This window comes from Anopheles moucheti, chromosome 3, assembly GCF_943734755.1.
Source record: "Anopheles moucheti chromosome 3, idAnoMoucSN_F20_07, whole genome shotgun sequence".
Lineage (NCBI taxonomy): Eukaryota > Metazoa > Arthropoda > Insecta > Diptera > Culicidae > Anopheles > Anopheles moucheti.
In genome coordinates this window covers 3,544,126-3,563,492 of record NC_069141.1, presented here as the reverse complement: position 1 = coordinate 3,563,492, position 19,367 = coordinate 3,544,126, and the positions used below count along the sequence as shown (strand labels likewise).

The 19,367-nt window shown below is 43.2% G+C and overlaps 2 protein-coding genes across 2 annotated transcripts; both read right to left on the bottom strand.

Moving 5' to 3' along the window:
• Positions 1-56: 56 nt before the first annotated feature.
• LOC128300274 (uncharacterized) lies at positions 57-1,040 on the bottom strand. The gene is made up of 2 exons (XM_053036288.1): positions 856-1,040; positions 57-670 (listed from the first exon to the last, which is right to left on the bottom strand). The coding sequence occupies exons 1-2, from the start codon at positions 926-928 to the stop codon at positions 273-275; spliced, it is 471 nt and encodes a 156-aa protein (XP_052892248.1). The 5' UTR covers positions 929-1,040; the 3' UTR covers positions 57-272.
• An 839-nt stretch (positions 1,041-1,879) lies between these two features.
• LOC128300273 (uncharacterized) lies at positions 1,880-16,931 on the bottom strand. Its single transcript, XM_053036287.1, has 3 exons — positions 16,480-16,931; positions 6,207-6,407; positions 1,880-3,040 (listed from the first exon to the last, which is right to left on the bottom strand). The coding sequence occupies exons 1-3, from the start codon at positions 16,547-16,549 to the stop codon at positions 2,829-2,831; spliced, it is 483 nt and encodes a 160-aa protein (XP_052892247.1). The 5' UTR covers positions 16,550-16,931; the 3' UTR covers positions 1,880-2,828.
• Positions 16,932-19,367: the final 2,436 nt, after the last annotated feature.

Genomic DNA, 19,367 nt, shown 5'->3' with positions numbered 1-19,367 from the left:
CAATAAATTTTACCACATCAAGAAAAGATTGTTTTTCTTGCGCTAAATACTTTAGTTTTACTTAAAAAAATGTTTATTACTTCATGTAGAATCATCATCGGAACAGATACAAAAATGCACCGAATACTGACGGGAGATTCAATAGAGGACGGAATGTAATTAAGCATCGGAACAGTAGCTTCCCGTGTTTGTTGTCATACTTCTACCGACTGCAAGTTCTGCAAAAAAAAACTCCTATGGCATGCCATCCTAAACTCTTGGTCTAAGCTGCATTAAACGCGATGGAAACCGATCGCTGTTGATACGACCAGTAGTAACGCACCTAGCACCGTGAGTATGGTTGGGGTACGCAACGACGCCCCGTTGCAACCATCCTTGCTGTTACAGGTACAGTACTCCATGAAGATGTTGTAGGTACCGCTACGCATCAGGCAGAATCGCTCGTCACCCTCGATGCCGGGTTCACCCATAAAGGCACAGCTACGGAAGTAACGCCACTCTCCGTTCACTTTCTGTCGAATCTTGCGGCACATTGTCGCCTGCGCCTCGGGAAGATGTTCCTTCCGTTCCACCTGTCTACAATCTGTGATGGAAAGTGTGCTATTGTCGAAAGGATCTGCACACTTCGGATCGGAATCTGAACGACACTCCCAGCATTTGATGGCCGAACCTATGTGGAACCAATACATTAGCTATTTATTAATAACTGTGCATAAACCAACTTTAATCAAAAATATTGCAAAAATTAAACAGTCTACTCATGAAATTGCTTCATAATTGTCACATTTTGATCAATTCAACATTTGATCGTCCATAGGCAACGCAGGTAATCAAGTGATCGTAAACAATACACACCCATTTGGACGCCGAAACTAAGCAGCACCACCAAACCGCATGCGACCAAATAAATAGCTCGAGACTGCATCATGATTCGTGTTCTATTCACTATTGGATCGATAAAGACAATTCCACAAAAGCGTTGGAATAAAGTAGTTGTAAAATCAAGTCACTTAACATTAAAATAAGGCACAGAACGACGAGGTTGATTGAATCGCGTTTCGAAAACAATTTGGACGGTGGATGATGCGATCAGTTGACAACATCATCCGGTTTATAACCCAAGTGTTAGTACTGAACCGAATCGTTCGGTGTATCATTTGTGTGTATAAATTTGCTCCCGGTACCAACAACTCAAGTCATAAACAACTAAGAACAGATACAAATTTCTGGGTTGGTATGCACCACACGTAAACAAGCGTGCCGCGCCCTTTGCTCTTGTATGGACCAGCAAAGACTCGACTGTTGAATTATTGATCACCCTGTGAATTTTATTTCAACGTTGTTGTGATCTTCAACTTTTTGAATTGCAATTGTTTTCAATTAAAAAATAATGTAAATCGAAAATTTAACTAGTATTCCAAATAATTGAAATACATAACAGATACTCTTTCATTCGCGCCCCAAATTAGTGGTAGTGGACAATGATCGCCAAATAGATCGAACAGCAAATATTCGGAATCCACTGGAGAAATTTTGTAAATTAATCACTCTGAGAACTCTGAGACTCTTGAGATTTGAGTCTCTTGAGTTAAAATTCCATAAATTGCTAAAAGTGGTATTCGTTGTGATACACTTCGATTCACATTACACACAAGATCTTCAGGAGGGTTCAAGAGTTCCATGATCGTTCCATGAACATGATCGTAGTAAATCATTAATTCCAAGTTACATGAGGCTTTACATCACGTTCAAATCGGGCTGGTAGTTCATTGGTAAAATTCGGATTCTTTGCTACAATATATGAGAAAATTCCAAAACCATTCTCATCCCATGTCATCAATCAACTTCCTAACACTAAAACACCCCACACGGTTTGGTTTGTGTAACTTTATTTTCTATCCTTTTTATGTACACTTTTAACGTTAGTGATGTGGTGTAGAATGATTCTGAAAATAGCTTTGTAATCAGTGTTGTTTAAATTAATTTTATCATGCGTCATGGTGTGAACAGTGATAAAAAAAACACTGTTTGATTGCAAATTGATCCATGTTATGCCACTGTAGCTCATTTTTTGTATTTTCTTTCTGCTTATGTATTAACTTCAACGTGGGTTTCCTACACAAAACGACATATTTTTAGATGGAAATTTCCCTGAAAAAATTAAAACTTACGCGAACCATAACATTGTGGTTTTAAAAACAGATAGTGATGGTACAAATGTTTCGTGTGTAGAAAAAGGTGTTTTCTAAAAGGTGGAACTGTGTACACAAATGTTTGGTGGTAGTGAAGAATGTGTGGTCTATCCTTTCTATTTCCCGTTTTGCACATCTTGTGTTGGTTTTGTACATTTATCATCTCCCGCTCGCTAAACTGTTACTGTTCGCCTTACATTAATCAACACGTTTTGATAGTGTTTCATCTGCAACGGTTCGTTATCCTACACTTTTCAAGCTTAGTTTAACACTGTAACATACAAATACAATCGTTTCCGAATAATATGTTATACGATGCTTTGATATTTTCTTGTTTTGTTTTGTAGAATTAACGTGAGATTTTGTGTGTTGCTTCGGAAAAAAATACTTTAACGCTTATCGAACGCTTACAGCGCCCTCGTAAGGCAACCGACCGGTGAATCGGCGATGAATGAGATTCTGGTTGAGAACGCGTGGCCAACCTCTCCGGTGCTGCAGCACGCACAAATGGACGAATTGCTGTTGTGTTTGATTTTGTTTTACTGCTCCACTGCTATTGCTCCGCATCTTCTCAGCACCTTTTTTCGGTGGGGATCGCCACAACACTTGCACATGGGACCCTCCGGATCCTCCCCATTACCAGGCGAGCAGTTTGGCTACGAGTGCACTGATCAGAATCATCAGTGCTGCCGGTCCGTACTGGGATGCACCGTTGCATCCATCGGTGAGACAGGTCTCGCAGTACTCGGTCTTGATGTAGGACGGTGTTTGAGCGTTCAGACAGGAGTTGGGCGCTGTGTTGACATCCTCATAGGCGCAGGAACGGGACACCACGACACGATCGTTAACTGCAATGATAATGATGCAAAAGTTTTATTAGTATGGCGCTGGTAAAGCCGACACGGTCATAGATTCTTGATCCACTTTTTAAACGCTCCATTGAACCCTCCCTTAATTCTAGACACCATCCACTCCACTCACCGCCATTTACATTCTAATGTAAATATCCGACGGGCAAAACGCATCTTTGATCTTGAAGATTGGCAATCCGACGCTAATCGTTTGATGATCAGCAAAGCTTAGAAAATGTATGCCATCTGCTAGCTCAATGTCAGGCATGTGCTCGTGCAGTAATATGCTATGGTTAAATGCATGCAGCTCAAAGTCACTGTGAAGGTTGTTATTTATACCAGACTACAGCCGTGTTGGTATGCATATTTTTTCCTAGTAAATGAGTTCACGGGCATGCAAATATAGTGTTCATTCAAATTTTTGTTCGAAACAATCGTTGGCTTCACGAGCAGATTTAAATCGTGCATATTTCATAGCGGTTTTGTTACAGACCTGAGCAGTTGAACATAAAAAAGCTATAAACATAGTTATGATGATCTATAAGAAGGATATTTCTTTTACTTTGGCGGATGTACAAAAGAAGAAATATTCAGTAACGACCACTCTTACATCAAAACAGGGCCTCAATATTTAGTCGAACACCTTGCAAAACCTGAAAGAGGAAATTCAATATGGCAAAAGAGTAAAAGAGGCCTTAATGATGCCCCCTTCGCGGTTGTGTAATTGTTATGCACCTAGCATAAGTTATCGTCCCCTCACCAATGCTCTTCTTTGAATTGCATACGCGATTGTTTTTGGAGCGTTCGAACGGTACTGTGACGATCGAACACTAGACACCTGCGACGAAAGACGCCTGATAAGTCGTACTTCCGGCCTTAGAACTTTCCATGCTGGTCTAGCCAGGGAAGTGACGATCGTAGCTAGGCGACACCAATGTCTACAACACATTCCCCTGGTTGGTTTGCCTATTTCACACGACAGTAGATACCACCGAGGTAAAGGCATAAAAGGGAAATATGCAAAGAACATGGTACATTTACAATAAAACTTAAGAACCGAACTGATCATAATGTACAGAGTGTAGGCAGTCGATCATAAAAACGATCACTCATCAGGCGCAGGTTGCTTTCGTCAATATACGACCGATATGGTCGTAAAATAACAAAAAAGGTGACGAAAACTGCCTCAAGAGCAACTATAGCTCATAGACCTGCTAACGATCTTCATACGGATCCGGTAGTACTTCCGCTAGATGGTTGTACGTGTGAAAACAGACCATTTCTTCAGTCATTTCAAACAAGTTCTTTTTTGCCCTTTTCTTCAGCGAGATATCGTAATGAGATATAAAACAACAAACACCGAATGACTCGACGTGGAGGGTCGTCGGTTAGGTTAGCCTACAGTTAGGTATGCCGGTATTGCTTGGTTGTTATTGGATGCGCACTTGTAACAACTGTAACCGGGGCGCATACGGTGATGCATGCGTGTTAGCATAGGCAATAAGGCGGCTGCGGTTCATTACGCAACTACTGCACCCTCTGCATGCACCCGCCCGGCACAGCAATAATTGTGGGAACAGAAACAAGGCTCTTTTTACTCCAACCACCTCCACGAGCCCGCTGTGTATACCGTTTGAGACGAGTTGCTTTATTTATTATTCTTGCCCGTTTCTTCGACCTTGAATTGTTCTCCATCTTCGCGACAAAAACAAAGATCCAAACGATCTCCAAGGAGAGCACTTGAATGTGAGTCAGTTCGACTGCAACAGACACCACGTGCCCGAGATTGGATCTCAGCCCAACGTGCAACCATGGGTGAAGCAAATTGATATTAATTTCTTTCGCACTTTCGGGATCAGAGCTTCTTGCATCGGATATGCATATAGCGCCGGGTGTGTGTAAGGCAATGCTCCAGCGGAGTAAGATGAGACACGTTTAAATACAATTAGTCGTTGTGTGGTACGGTGACAATTGGTATTTTTTGCGCGAATGATTACGTTTGAAGCTACTATGTTAATTATTCCCGACGTAAGATGAACCCAAGGTGAGTGAGGTTTACAGGAGCAAATACTGCCAACTCATTCTAAGAAAAAAACAATTTTTTGTTTATGAAATAGTTTAAAATAGTGAAATATCAAAGCAATTTGAGTTCCCCTCCAGCTTAATGTTTCTTTTAGGTTATCGACTTCCAAACTCTTCTACTTGGCGTGACGACCTACTAGATCAAGTAGTCGAGTAGGGAGTATTGTTAACAAGACTCATCTTACCAAGTAGCTGGATAGTCAGTACAGGGCCGATTTTCACACGATAGGACCGGTCCAAAATCAGAAATGACAGTTCTTAGACTTCTTGAGGGAGCTATATATCTGAATGATTGATGAATCATTGGAAGAATTTCCAATCGAAGGCCATGGCCGGAATCACATCTGGACCAGCAACCGCCCATGTGCTAAAATTATGTCTATCATACATATTAATTTCTCAGTAGATCATTAATCCAAGATCTCTAAGCGTTACCGAATGTATTGACCACACATGTAACAAATTATGAAATACATTAGCAAATTCCCGGACAGTTTGGATGGCTCTAGAATTCAAGAAGAACCAAGATGGGAAGATAAGCGTTACTCAATATATTGAAAACACATGTAACAAATTATGAAATTCCTGGACTGTCTCTCTGATATTATTATAACAATGAGAGAAACTTGTAAACTTCACTTGCATTTCCTTTACCAAGTGTGCTTCACATATCCACACGCTTTCGCGGTTCATTGCCGCTTCGTGTTTAATCGCCATTTTACCACCCAAAAAAGCTAGAGAAAACGATAAACCCACACCGAATGGCTCTATCTGGCACGTACCAAGCGAAGCTAATTAAATTAACTTGTAAATCTTTTCGGCACACCTCCCGTCGGTCCGGAAACGGCACGCGATAGTTCCCCCCCGGGTTGGATGTACCTTCCTGGATGGATCCTTGATCCAACGCTATTGCTCCTGGACACGGGTTTTGGAAGAAGAGATAGTGTTCGTGCTTCCATTCCCAGACATTAGCTAATTGATGTTGAAGAATACCTCGCCTCGGTACAGTTCGGTTCTCCTAACAGCGATAGTACTCCTGACCCCCTGGTTGCTTGGGTTGTGAGAGCACCGTTCTACTTACTGATTTGCTTCATTTTCTTGCAGACCGGTCGAGTTTGTTGATTCTGCTGGGAGAACTGGTAGTTGACCTGGGGCGGATAGCTGCAGTCCACGTAGCTCCAGCGTCTCTGCTGTTCCGTAATGATGTCCTGGGTGAATGGATCGTCGCAGAAGGCGGCCGTTGAGGCGTCCGATGAGCAGCGCCAGCATTTTAAGGCGCTGGCTATAATTGAAAAGAGCAAAGAAAGGAAACCAAAACCCATTAGATTGTGTTTAATTTTTTAATCACATCACCCCATCGCAGGAACCGGCCAGTTCCGGTCGGATACATCCACTACAGGGTCTGGAGACGGAAATCTTTAAACGATGAAAGGGCTTTTCGTAACAAGATAAACGATTCGTCCTTTTGTTCGCAACAGACGTTCCTTAATATGTGAGCGCAGCGCAATTAGGAGGGGGTGAGCAAAGAATGCAAAAGACTGTCCACAAATTTTGGCTGATTTATTTATATTATTGTACAACCCCGAGACAAATCGTTCCCTTTCATTCGGGGTGTCTTCTGGTGCAATGATTTAGTTACTTGCTAACACATAGTCCGTAGCGGCCAGGGTACGAATTTAGATCGAGGTTTTTGTGACGTAATGGCCATAGCTCCCACCGTACAGCACCCACCGCTAACGAACACACCTTCCGTACCGTGCAATTAGGATCGTTGAACGAAAATAAAACCGTCCGTTTTTTTCTTTTACTTTTGCTAACTTTATTCCACCCGTCAACGCATCCCCTATCAATCATGTTCGTTTACGCTCAAGGAAGGAGACTTGCTCGTGACACCGAATAGTACAACGTAGTTGAGATGGGTTGTATCGATTGAAGTAGCTTAACTTAAATTGTTTATTTTCCTCCAGTTGGGTATAAACAAAGCAGCATGCAATCGCTGGCACTACCACGAACTAGTAGTACGATTGATGGATTTTATCACCTACGGAAGGCCATTAGTCCGTCATCGGTTTGGTGTAATAATCGTTAGGAAGGAACGTACGCTTCCTCCCACGCAGAATTGTATTCATTGATCAGGAGGAAGTTTGCAGTTTCACACGGGTACGACGTTTATTAAATTTCTATTGATATTTTGTAAACTTTGAAACGAAGGATTTATGACAGTAAACGAGCACGTACGTTAAATGTGTTATTATGAACAGTGAATGTTGTGCTTAACCGGTGATTTAATTTCATTACTATCAATAACAATAATTGTTTTCTTTTTTTATATGTCTCAAATAATAGAATGAATCAGAATGGATATTCTTGACACCGCAAAGAATTATGAGTCCTCAATGAATACGAATCTGAATACGATTCGTGTATCTGAGTAGAATCTTTGAACTGAACCAATGAGTCCGAATCTCTATTCCAAAAAATCACTAAAACTATTCGTGAAGCATTGAGAAAGTAATCTTGATCGGTATAAGCACATTAAAGTCACATTAATTATACAAAACCTGAGTTTATTCGTGAGAGATTAACAACACGCCATATTGCTACTTTATAATGATGACTATAATCAACTATTAATCATATTAACAGAACGTGAAATATTGTTGACCCCGCTCTATAATTAAGTGGCACATTAATACATTATGCATATGTGGTGGACATAACAGAAATTGCATTACGATCGGGAACGACACAACAAAGCTAAAAAGTGTTCCAAATGAGTTTTGAAGGTGTTAACACGTGAGTTCATCGCACCTGATCAATCTTTAATAAGAACTCAATTCAATCCTGTACCAACAGGTTCGAAGGGTTTTGCTTATGTTCCTCTATCCGTGGTGGATGGGGAGAAAAGCCAGAAGTTAATCGTTAATTCCGATTACTGTCACTATTGACGCGTGGAAACCATGTTCCCGATGGATAACGATGGAAAATCGGACCCACAGCAGGCAAATACCTACTTCCGGGGTGAGTTTCTCGGAAAATTACTGCACTGAAAAGGCCGTCCAGTGTTTGTTCCGGCCTTTTTCCATTACATTGTGCTGTTTTATTCATAACAAATTCACCTAATGAAAGCAACCACGTACGTCAAACTTTATCACCTGCTGTCGCAACGCTTTGTTTCCCTTTCTTTCGACAAAAAGGGAACGGAAATCAACAGTCCAGATGGACGTGTGGTCAATCAGCGGGCACTACTAGCCGAGATATCTACCGCTTCGCTTAGCGAGCTGTCAGAATCCAGATGGACGGTTAGGAACGGCATTAATCAAATCCTACCACACGAACGATCGCAACGTACCTTTGACGGACAAATGATAGTCATTTCGAGTGGCCGATTCCACTACAAGCCCCAGTTGACAGAGAGGTGTAAATGCAGTCTAAATCATTCACAACCTTCCAGCACCGGACTGCGGGATCGGAGTGTACGATGACACGGGAAATGTTCCCATAGAGCGATACTTCAAAACTTGGCCCGCTTTGTAGAACTTCAAGCATCAGCGGGCAAGTGCGCAATTTCAAACACACCAGAACAACGCACACGATCACGAATCGATGGCAGGGTTGCATCACATTGCGCGTCACCTTCGCACGCTAGGCGAGTGGAAAAGTTTTCCCGCTAGATAAATCAACTCTAAATCGTAGTCATTATTTCCGTAATGGGTGTGTATCTCCCAAGTACGGTGCAATATTATGCAGCGGAGTTTAGAGACTTCGGTGCTGTTTCAAAACAGCAGGCAAAATTATAAATAATGCTCCACTTGGCGGTAGTTCGCGATCAGTTTCAATTTTGCTATGGAAAAAAAAGCTTTATATTCAACTTTGATGAGATATGAATTATGGTTCTGTGTGGGAGGAGGTTTAATGTTTTAATCGATTCCACCTTACCGGGAATGGGTTCTTACATACAAAGTGCATACATATGTATGACTCAAGCGCCGATCCTATCACACAACTGTGAGTGTAGTTCTGAGTCAATCATGATCCGCCAATTAATATCGTCACATTCCAACGCACACAGCGCGTGTCGGTGTCGGTAAAAAATAAGGAATATAATCAAAGCCCAACAAATGCTTCCGTATGCAGCGATGATCGTTACGGGTTATCGGTAGCGATCTGAAACACCCAAGACTTCTCCAGAAGCGGCTACCAATCGACAACGGAATGGTATCCAATCGACAATCCCCGTCACGTTGTCACTAATTGTTTTCAGCACTTGTGCGAGCAGAAAAGTGATACCTTAGCACTTACTAGCTGGCGGCTGATCGAAACATGTTGACTCACACGTTTGCGATGTTTAATAGCAAACCCGTCACAGGCACGCAACACTTGCTTGGAGAGTGTTCTGTGGCGATGGAATTCAATTTTTTGTTTAATTTTACGACTGCGGCACAGTACCACACCCTTCAGCCGTGTGCGATGAAGAAATTATGACATAATGTTTGCGTGTGTGCCCTTGTATTCTTCCAAAAGTATTGATGATCGAATCGTCCCCAACGGAACAACCCCCATCGATGGTCACTTAATCGTGTGAATGCGCGCTTATTTGTACATTTGGAATGTGTTGCTATAGTAACCGAAAAAGAGTGGTAAAATGCGGCACCTCACGGAGTGGAGTTTGTGTGTAGTCTGTTTTTTTTTCTGGAACAGTCAAAATTTCACACAACCACCCAATGATGATTTGTTTCGGCTTTGCTAAAACAGATGTTGTTGAGTTAGCTAAAAATATTATGATTTAAAAATAAAGTTGCCCAAACGGCACGGACACACACGCGCGTTTCTTTCACTTAGAAACGTGCACTCGTGCGCTATGCTCGAATGGATAAGGAATAGATGCGTACTGGCAGCTCATCAACGCGCGGTGGGTCAACGATGGATTTCTTCTTCAATGTTCGCACTGCTCTCCCTCAGCTCAATTCCCAGCTCAGCTCCCTACCCGTGAAGTGAAAATCTGTCGACATTCCCGGTGGTTTCCATCAACCGACCGGGTTTGACGTAATTTCGGCCATCTCTTCGGCAAAAGTGACTGACCGAGTTGTGACGGTCTGCGTTGGTTTGCTCCCCCAACAGTTCCAGCAGACCTGTAAAACCTCCCCCAGGAACAGTTGGCTACACAGTTTAATCCAAATACTAGATGAACTATTTCGAGGTACTGATGGCTATTTCCGGGTTTGAGTAAACAATAAACGGCCACACGGTGGAAAGACAAGATGTAGCGTCCATTGTTCGAAGGGATACTCCTGTATACAGTGACGAAATGAGCTTGTTTTGGATCATAAGATAAAACTATAAAGTCTTATCTTACCAAGGAATTTATATAAGCAATTATGAGTTTTTCTAAATCAAAAGAGTTCTAAATTTAAATAGAGAAGGACTTTAATTTGTTACACAACTAAAGATCGATGTAAGGTCTTCTTCAGCAATCATATTCTAAGCCATAGACAAATTAGAATTGACAAGGTCATTGCCGAAAATAACATGAAACTGCCATTTGGAAGATCTTTGACTCAGCTTTCAATAATACAGTTTATACTTCGAGTAATGAATACGGCTCGGCTAATATGCTATATCTTCATCTTCTAATAGTTGTAATCTTCTAATAATTCTTAGTTCACGGAAAGTGAAGAAGATGTTCCCCATAAGAGAGAGAAGAGCATTGATACATCTTCGGTGTCAACGATGCGGAGATCGAAACCTTACTGCCCTGGAACCCTAATTCGCCATTGATCACACATATTTTCTTTACATGATGCAGTATGTGTGAAACACAACGAGATCAGAATATTACAACATTTACCTCGGAAAGCGATCGTTCTTAAAGCTGCATCTTTGTTGAAGCGCTCAAGAGATGACACACATAATAAAGACTGCGTGTTAGGTGCATTCCTGCCACAACATATTCGGACCCATTTTTGGAGAACATTCCCCCGGAGTACTACCCGGGAAAGGTAAAGCAAAACAAAATCCGCCATCGTGGCGGATGACAAACGGCGCCATCGAACATTACGAATTTTCAGGACGCGCATCAAACAAATCAACCACCAAAACCCTAGGCATACCGAAACATCGTAATGCTTTCACCGATGTATGCGATCATGCTGACGATGATGTAATCTGTTCGCTTCTACATACCCGAAAAACCAAAACACACACGCACACACAAACACCAAAAACCTTTCCTCGACCCAATAAATCCCAGATTATCGCCGCTAGGTTTCGACCTTAGGCCGCACGACGATTGTGTGGGACCGTGTTGGAAAGCCGCATTACACGGCGACAGCAACACAAAACACCACCGATGGAACGTTTAAAGGGCGCGCAGCACAACCCGTCGCATCTGGGTCGCACCCCCCTGTTTTACGCAGGGCAACATGATTTTGGCGGAATAGTAGTAACGGAAAAGAAAAACAAACATACATAAAGGAAATCAACTTTCCCGCGCACAACTTTGTACGCTTTCCGAAAACGGTTTGTTTGGAGCCGAAGACGAAACTGCACGACCGGGCCGCCGGGGCGTTGTCTTGTGCTTCGCACATTACGCCTTTAATGCTGGCAATAAGATGGCACGCTGGTCGAGTTGTTTTTGGGGCCAGAAAATTAACCTTCTTCCCGCACCTACGCGAGTCGCATCCGAAGTAAATCGAAAAACCGGGGGAAAACCGTTTAGGCAAAACGTTTAAGACAGCTTCTAAGGTGTGGCTAATCGTCGCCCCGCCGTGAAACAGGGCTTAGACACGCGATGGAAGAACGCCATCTTTATGACGCTGGCCTAGATTTTACGTACCATAATCGTATCTTTAATCGATGCGAATTCAATCACCACCACCAAGAATAAACTGTGGAAATTTAGAATCAATCATAATTTAGAATGTGCACATGCCTATCTCCTATCTCTCCCCGTGCCCTCGGTGACGCGAGATAATTAAAAACCTTACGACATTTCATTACCCTGTGCTCCCTGTTCTATCCAACAACAACTGTCCTCATTGATAGGCGATCGGTCCCACCACGTGGCCACGTGTGCCATGTCCCACATTCTTTTGTTCGTGGCGCTTCAATGCCAGCAAACAAGCGATCGGCTTCATCTTCGCGCCACCTGATACCCGCAATGCCACCCGTAACGGTGCGCTGGTAGTCTGATTGCCGTTGATCGTTGATTTATACCATACCGATCGGCTGTGTGAGGTGGCCGCATTCCAAAACCAGAACCGTTCGATCCACACAACTGGTGCGCGTCTGATGGAGTCTCGAAGCAAACCCAATCGCGAGCCAAGACGTCGCCACTCGGCCGACAAGTGTCCTGCGATGAGCTCATGCACGCATTATTTACACATTTGGCTCGGTAGCTCCGAGCAGGGGAGTTGGGGTTGGCGTTGGAGCATAGGAGACACGTGTAATGTGGACAAACAATTCGCGTTCGTTATGGACTTCAAGCATCATCCAGGCTACCCAACCAAACAATGCGCGTATGGGCGTACGGCGAAACAGGCAGAAGAACTTCTTCAAGGTTGTACTTCTAAATTACGCGCACCTCAACGACGGGGGTGACAATTTTGACGACGATCGTGAAATAAACAATAGGATTACACGCTTTGTTCTGTTTGTACACCCGCATTCATTTGCGAATGTGTACGGCAACCGAACGAAACAATCACACACGATCATTTTGGAAAATCAAAACCAAACTGTGGAGCGGAAATTAGAAGAACTTTAACAATTTTGCCCAAGACAAAAACATTACTTTTCACTTAATCGGTAAGCATCTCATTGTGCTGTGTGTAGCCAATTGTCGCTCATACATTTATCGGCGGCTGCCGACTGTGTCCAAACCGGCAGCCCCGCAAACATTCATCATCGTTGTTAGCCCCAACATTGGGGTCATACAGGTGACATCATCCGCGTGTGTGATCGTTGTCATCACGCCGATCTGGTGTCGGCCAAGGGCTCACCCCGGTGGACGGTGTCCTTCGGCGGAAGGTTAGCATTGTGTAAACGCAGCCGGCAAGGCTGTTTGTGAGAAATAATGCGTTATCAAATGACGTGCCACGCGGCTAGGCGTTTCCTTTTATTTTTTACTTATCTAGCGATCAGTGGGGGGTGGCATAAATTGGTATCATTTTCTAAAACAATAGGTCATTGTGAACACAGCGGAGCAGTATCGCCGAAGCTTAATTATTCGATTATTTTTAGACACTGAAAACACAACACCTTTCCGCAATGTCACATATGTGGGCTTGGAATTATAGTGAAGAGTTGCAACAGATATGATAAGATGTGACCTTTTCGCTTAATCTGCTGATTATATGACCTGAGAAAAGTAAGTATAGATAACAATCTTCTAGAGGATAATAATTACGGTAAACTAATTCTTTATTCCATATGCTGGATATCTTGATCATATAATGATTTTCTGAGGCACTACAACCTCTTGCTAGCTCTCTGGCTAGCGTTTATGAAGGTAAAAGAATACAAAAGTTATTAAACCTACGTTATATTTGAAGAAGACGACATGCATTCCAATATCTTCCATTTTATTCAAAAGTCCCGTACTCCACACGATCCATGGTTTCATACCACTGCATTCGGTCGCATACACCGAAGATCGTGGTTCGAATTTAACCTGGTGTATATCGTGATCTCCTTTAACAGAAAAAGTTCACATTCTTAGGGGATCATCTTCCAACGAAGTTAGACCCATTCCCAATAAAAGAGGAGATCCCATTTTACTGGAAGGTGGTCCCAATACCCTTCTACTAAGGCGAGAAAAGGGTCCCAAACCGGTTAACCGTGATCGTGAACAAACTTGTATCCGAACAGGCCCGAGACACGGAAATTGGCTAATATGTCGGCGTAAAGATCTACTAGGTACTAGACCTGCCATACCCAGAAATGACTAGCCAACAACTGACAAATGAAGTCAAGGAAATCCAGTATTGTCAGACCAAGTCTTCCTGATGTTACATCTAAGTAAGAGCGGCAAGACCGAAAAACTTCTATAAGAATGAAGAATGAAAACAATTCTTTAACTCATCTTGCTCTCAAGACTGAAAACAAGTTATCTAGCCACGTATACTACCCTAGGGTGTAAGCAGAGACCTTCATTAGTTAAATAAAGATGGGCTAAATAAAGTCACAAACAGCTTTTCACTGGTGTGCTATCATTTACCATTACTACTACCAACCATATTACTTCCAGACGCACCCAGCATTTGTTGACACTGAATCAAAAACAATCTACACACACCTTCGTTGGCCATATTGTCACCAGGCTAGTGGAGCCATAAGACAAAATCCTATTTGATGCCCTTGCAACGCCGGAACGGTACACAACAAGTGGTAACCATTTACCCCGTGGCCACCCCATTAACCAGCCTAGACCGGAGTGAAATTATTCCAGCAAAACACAACCACACCCACACCAGCCGAACAACGATCGCGGCCAGCAGTTAATTGCATCACCTACAGGCACAATTAATGCCGACCGTGTGCAGCTGTATCAATCGGCTTAGTCATGCGGCTTGGTTTGCAGGTCTCCCCGGCAGCAAAGGGAACACGATGTGAATGTTAAGCGGTGAGCTAACTGATTGCCGTTGCCGTTCTAGTGGGGCTGGAACTCAAAGCCATACCACCAGCGCTGGGTCGGGTTTATATTGTGTGTGATCCATATGGTACGTAGTGTCCCCCGAAGCCCCAAGTTGTCCAACGGTCAGACGCACAAATGGCGCAGACAACTACACCGGCCCGGGGGGGGGGGGGAAGAACGAGAATTCAATCATTCACAAGACTGACGTTGATCTTTTGATCTTGAATTTTAGCTAATTGAATTCATACATACTCGCTTTCGTGTCTTCAATGAACAGTATAAGCATAAACGAACCATTCCGTCCGTGGATGGTTACTACACGAATGAAGTATCTCCCGTCCCGTTTGCCGTTTGTTTATGTTTTAGCTGTCGCTCGCACTGCGCTCTGTCAGGTTTCAACCTCAGCATCTTGTGAACGAACCGGGAATGCTCTCTGGAATGTGCTGTGCCCGGCAATGAGTGTGATAGATTAAATTTATCGTTAATTAATGTCGCACTCCCGTGACATATAATCCACTTGGATGCCGTTGTCGATTCCGGGCAACTTTAACTGCCCGTTCCCGGGTTGCGGGCGACCTTTGTCTTCCGGGATGGGCATCACCCTAGATTCTAGTAGTACGCACCCCATGCCAACACCATTGCATCTTGAGAACATTGGGGTGCACGGTGGAGTGATGCGTTTTTAATTGAGACCGTGCACGAAAACGCTGCAGTGGGTTATTTGTTTTAGACATTTTCTTCCCATCTTCATAAGTGGTCGGGATCGGCCTTCTGGCAGATGTTGTTGTTGTAATAGGCACCGATTTTCGTAACCACTTCGCGATTGCGCTCAAACAAGCTGTTTACTTATCAAGACTCTAGAAGATCTAGAGAAGATCCTATCTGTCAGAAAGGCGTTGAACTATTGTGCGCAATGAATCGTGCTTAATCGACTGTCTAAACGTCGGTAGAGTTCCCAATTTCGGCACATTAAGCAAGAGGAAAATGTCCGTCCTCATCCCCGCAGTTGTACAACTCATCCAGCAGTGGCGAAGTTACAACTTCCAAACAAACACTCGACAAATAGCTTATTAACGCGCTGACATATGCGTAAGCCAGTCGCGGGCATGGTTCTCCCCCGAAAATAATATTTGTCCCAATATAAACTGGGTCTGTTTGTTCGCAAAGGGGTTCAAGTCAAGTGGAGAGAAGCGTCCCAGTTAGCTGGAGGCCAACAGCTCAAAAACACTCGCGACGCAAGTGGCCTGCTTACAATCGCCGTTTATTGTGATCTAATGTTTGTTTTACCTTCAAACGATCTACTGGGTGCTGTAGAATGGCAGTTTATTTGCTTTCATTTTATACGACTTCCACAAGTTGTAAGCCGGTATCCTTCTAATTTCAGCCCGCGATGATCCTCTCCTTCACGCATTGTACATTATCATTTTCTTTTAGAGGTTTTGTCAAAATTCACCCCTGATTGCACATTGGAGATCACGCTCAGCTATAGCTATAGTTGCGTCCACTTTCAAATCACCCACTTCTTTGGCGATTTCAAATTTTCCGTACATTATTTATCAATAATTCAAAGCGAACCTAATGCCATGGAAAGTCCGTGAGCGTTTCCTTTCCTTTTCGATTTCATCACGCGGTTTGATGCATCGTGATTACACCGTTGGCCCCGAAGGTGATGCTCTAGCTAAGCTATCTCCACCTCCGGTTCCACCCCCAATACACCTACCTGTTTCGAAGCTAACCACCAGCAGGAAAGATGAAACCATCAGCACTGACACAAATTTGTTGGCCATCATGTTGAATGGATGCTATGTTTTTCTTCTTGAAATTCCTTTCGTTTTCTGGCCACACAGACGATTGGGACGGAATTACACTTTGCACTGAACCACCCAAAAAGTGGTGTACGGTAACTGTGTTAGTGTGTTTTTTTCTTGCTTTAAGAGTTGATCCTTGCGGTGTACACACAAACAAACAGTCACCGAAAATTGCACTCAAAACTTGAAACTGCAAGGAACGAGTTTTGCCGTACAACGGCGCTCAAATCCGAAGATCGAAAGGGAGTTGCACACCAAACAACAAATTCTCCGCAAGCTTTTTTTGCTTTTCGCAAAAGTGTCAAACCCGTTTCTGTTGGGATCGTAGCAAACACGGATGGAGGCGCGAAATACGTGCGTACGAGCGTAGATCTGTCAAGAGACTAAACACGGCGCGCTAAACACTTTTCCTAAGCAAACGCGCGCCCCGCAAGCTTGAATAGGGGTGGGGGGTGCGCGCGCGCGCGTGCAACCCCTGTGGTGCCCGAACGAATGCCGAATCGCGAACCGTACGCGAAGCTTTCGCATGATGAATGGAAACAAAAGAGAGAGAGAGAGAGAGAGAGAGAGAGAGAGAGAGAGAGAGAGAAATCTGACATACTCACACACATATGTCGGTTGGGTAGCGTGTGGGGGTGAGTTACAAATGGACGCCGTGTCGATGTATAAAACCGTTGGCGTTGTTATGACGCGTGATTTTTGTTTGCTTCAAGTACACGCATACAATACCACCAAAATAATGCGCCAATGGAATGGGCAGCGCGTCCCTAGTAACGCGCGTATGTTTTGCGCTGATCGTGCCAAGCTACCACTACACAACAAGCCGAATATTTATAGCGGGGGTTGCAAGATGTGATGAAGATTGTTGCAAATTCTTGTTGATTTTCTGGTTCCGGCGTGGAAAGCTTTGAAAAATTGCAATGAAATAACATATTCCAGTCAAAGTTAACCTTAAAGTAAGGTTTGTTTTCATTGAAAATTTACAGCATTTTTATATTGTTTTACTATTTATTTTACCATAGCAGAAGTGATGTACATAAAATTAAACCATTCATAATGCATTATTGAATAAAATCTCTTTCACCTGGACCTATTGGGGGATGTTTCACCTGGACCTGTTGAGGATTGAAATGAAAATCGAATCTCAAAATGGTCACTTTTAAAGAGAACATTTATTGCTGCTTTTTCCCCCTACAGAGTCAAATTCCTCCACATCACACGGGCTGGGTCCATTCCCCAGCTCCCCAGCAGTGATCCCCGGACCCAACGGGGTCGTCGTATACGCACAACTTTTGACGTCCTCTGTGCGTGGTTTGTAAATGTTTGACGATGATGTAATTTATGCTGTTAGAGCAGGACGCAAGAACAACAACGTGCTGGCACGTGTATTGGCAGAACGATAGAGCGAAGCGGAAAGTGTGGAACAAAACGCGTTTCTTCGCGGCAGTATTAGGGGCACGAAACAAAGAGCTACAGTATCGATGGTAACAAAACCGAGATCGAATGGGCTGCTCAACCGTTGGCGACGTGCCAGCAACGCTCTTCCTCGCGATCATCCCCACCAGATCGCTGTACCACCAGGGTGCGATCGTTGACGATCGCGCGAAGGTCAAGAGGTATCCCAAAAAAAAGGGCGAACAAACCACGAACCTCACACAAATGCACTCACACACACACAAATGATGTGAGTGTGTGTGTTTTTTTTAAATAAATGTAACACACTCCATACCACGATGAAGTTATTCCACGATTGATGAAGTTGGTTTGATTTCGGTTATGCATACATTTGTGTTTTGACTCATTTGGGAAGCTGCGTGAAGCCACAACATACAGGCAATAACTGTCGGAAGCAGAAGGAACTTCAGAACTCACAACAAATTGGGGAAACGTTCGCGTGCAACACACTGTTTGCTTGATCGGTTAGTAATATCTTCGCTGAAACAATATTTCTTCTTGCGCACATTAACTAGGCCAAGGAGCTTAGTACAGCAGAATACCGTTGAAGGTTATATTTCAGAATAGTGCGGACTACTAATGACTCACTGTTATAAAAAGAGTTTGAATTCAAAAATATGTACAGGAATAAATTCCATGTCCACGAATGTATCGTTTATTGCCGATCACATTTTGTCCCATATGCCATATTATATTGAACTCTATTGCCTGGAGTATTTGTAAAAAATGAGTAATGTATCAGGAAGAACATACTGAAGATCATAATTTTTGAACCATTTTTGTCCATTTAGACATTGAAGATGATTACAAAAATTAATTACAAGCATTCTGTAGCTTTACGTCGAATCAATAACATGAATTTGATATCAAGTGAATTTAGTTTTAACATCTTACTTACTTACTTATCCGGCGCAACAACCGCTTTGCAGACTGCACCTGCTGCAGGAGTCCTCTAAACCGCTCAAGGCGACTGCCGTCGTCTGCCAATCCAGTATCCCGGCCTTTCTGACGGAAGCATCACTCTACCATTACATTTGGACCTACCTACGCTTCCTCTGTTCATGTGGACGATCTAAAAGGACTTTACGGGCTGGGTCGTCCGGTGCCATTCTCATGACATGACCAGACCAAATAATAAAAAAATGCTTTTAGTTTGTTCTAACTGCCTTTAAAGTTCAAGGCGAAATTTCATTGTTATTCTACAATTGTTGCAACGCTGTCAAAAACGCCCTAAACAGGAAACTGCTTTTGTCGGCGATCCGTGAACAATCAATACGTCATATTCCTACGCGCAGCAGTAGAACTATAATTTGATCCGGTCCACTGGTGACCGATATCGATTCGG

Coding starts and splice junctions, on each gene's coding strand:
- LOC128300274 (XM_053036288.1), bottom strand. CDS start 928: ATGATGCAGTCTCGAGCTATTTATTTGGTCGCATGCGGTTTGGTGGTG. Junction 671..855: donor TAGTTTCGGCGTCCAAATGG/GTGTGTATTGTT, acceptor GGTTCCACATAG/GTTCGGCCATCAAATGCTGG.
- LOC128300273 (XM_053036287.1), bottom strand. CDS start 16,549: ATGATGGCCAACAAATTTGTGTCAGTGCTGATGGTTTCATCTTTCCTG. Junction 6,408..16,479: donor GGTGGTTAGCTTCGAAACAG/GTAGGTGTATTG, acceptor TTTCAATTATAG/CCAGCGCCTTAAAATGCTGG. Junction 3,041..6,206: donor CAAGAAAATGAAGCAAATCA/GTAAGTAGAACG, acceptor TTATCATTGCAG/TTAACGATCGTGTCGTGGTG.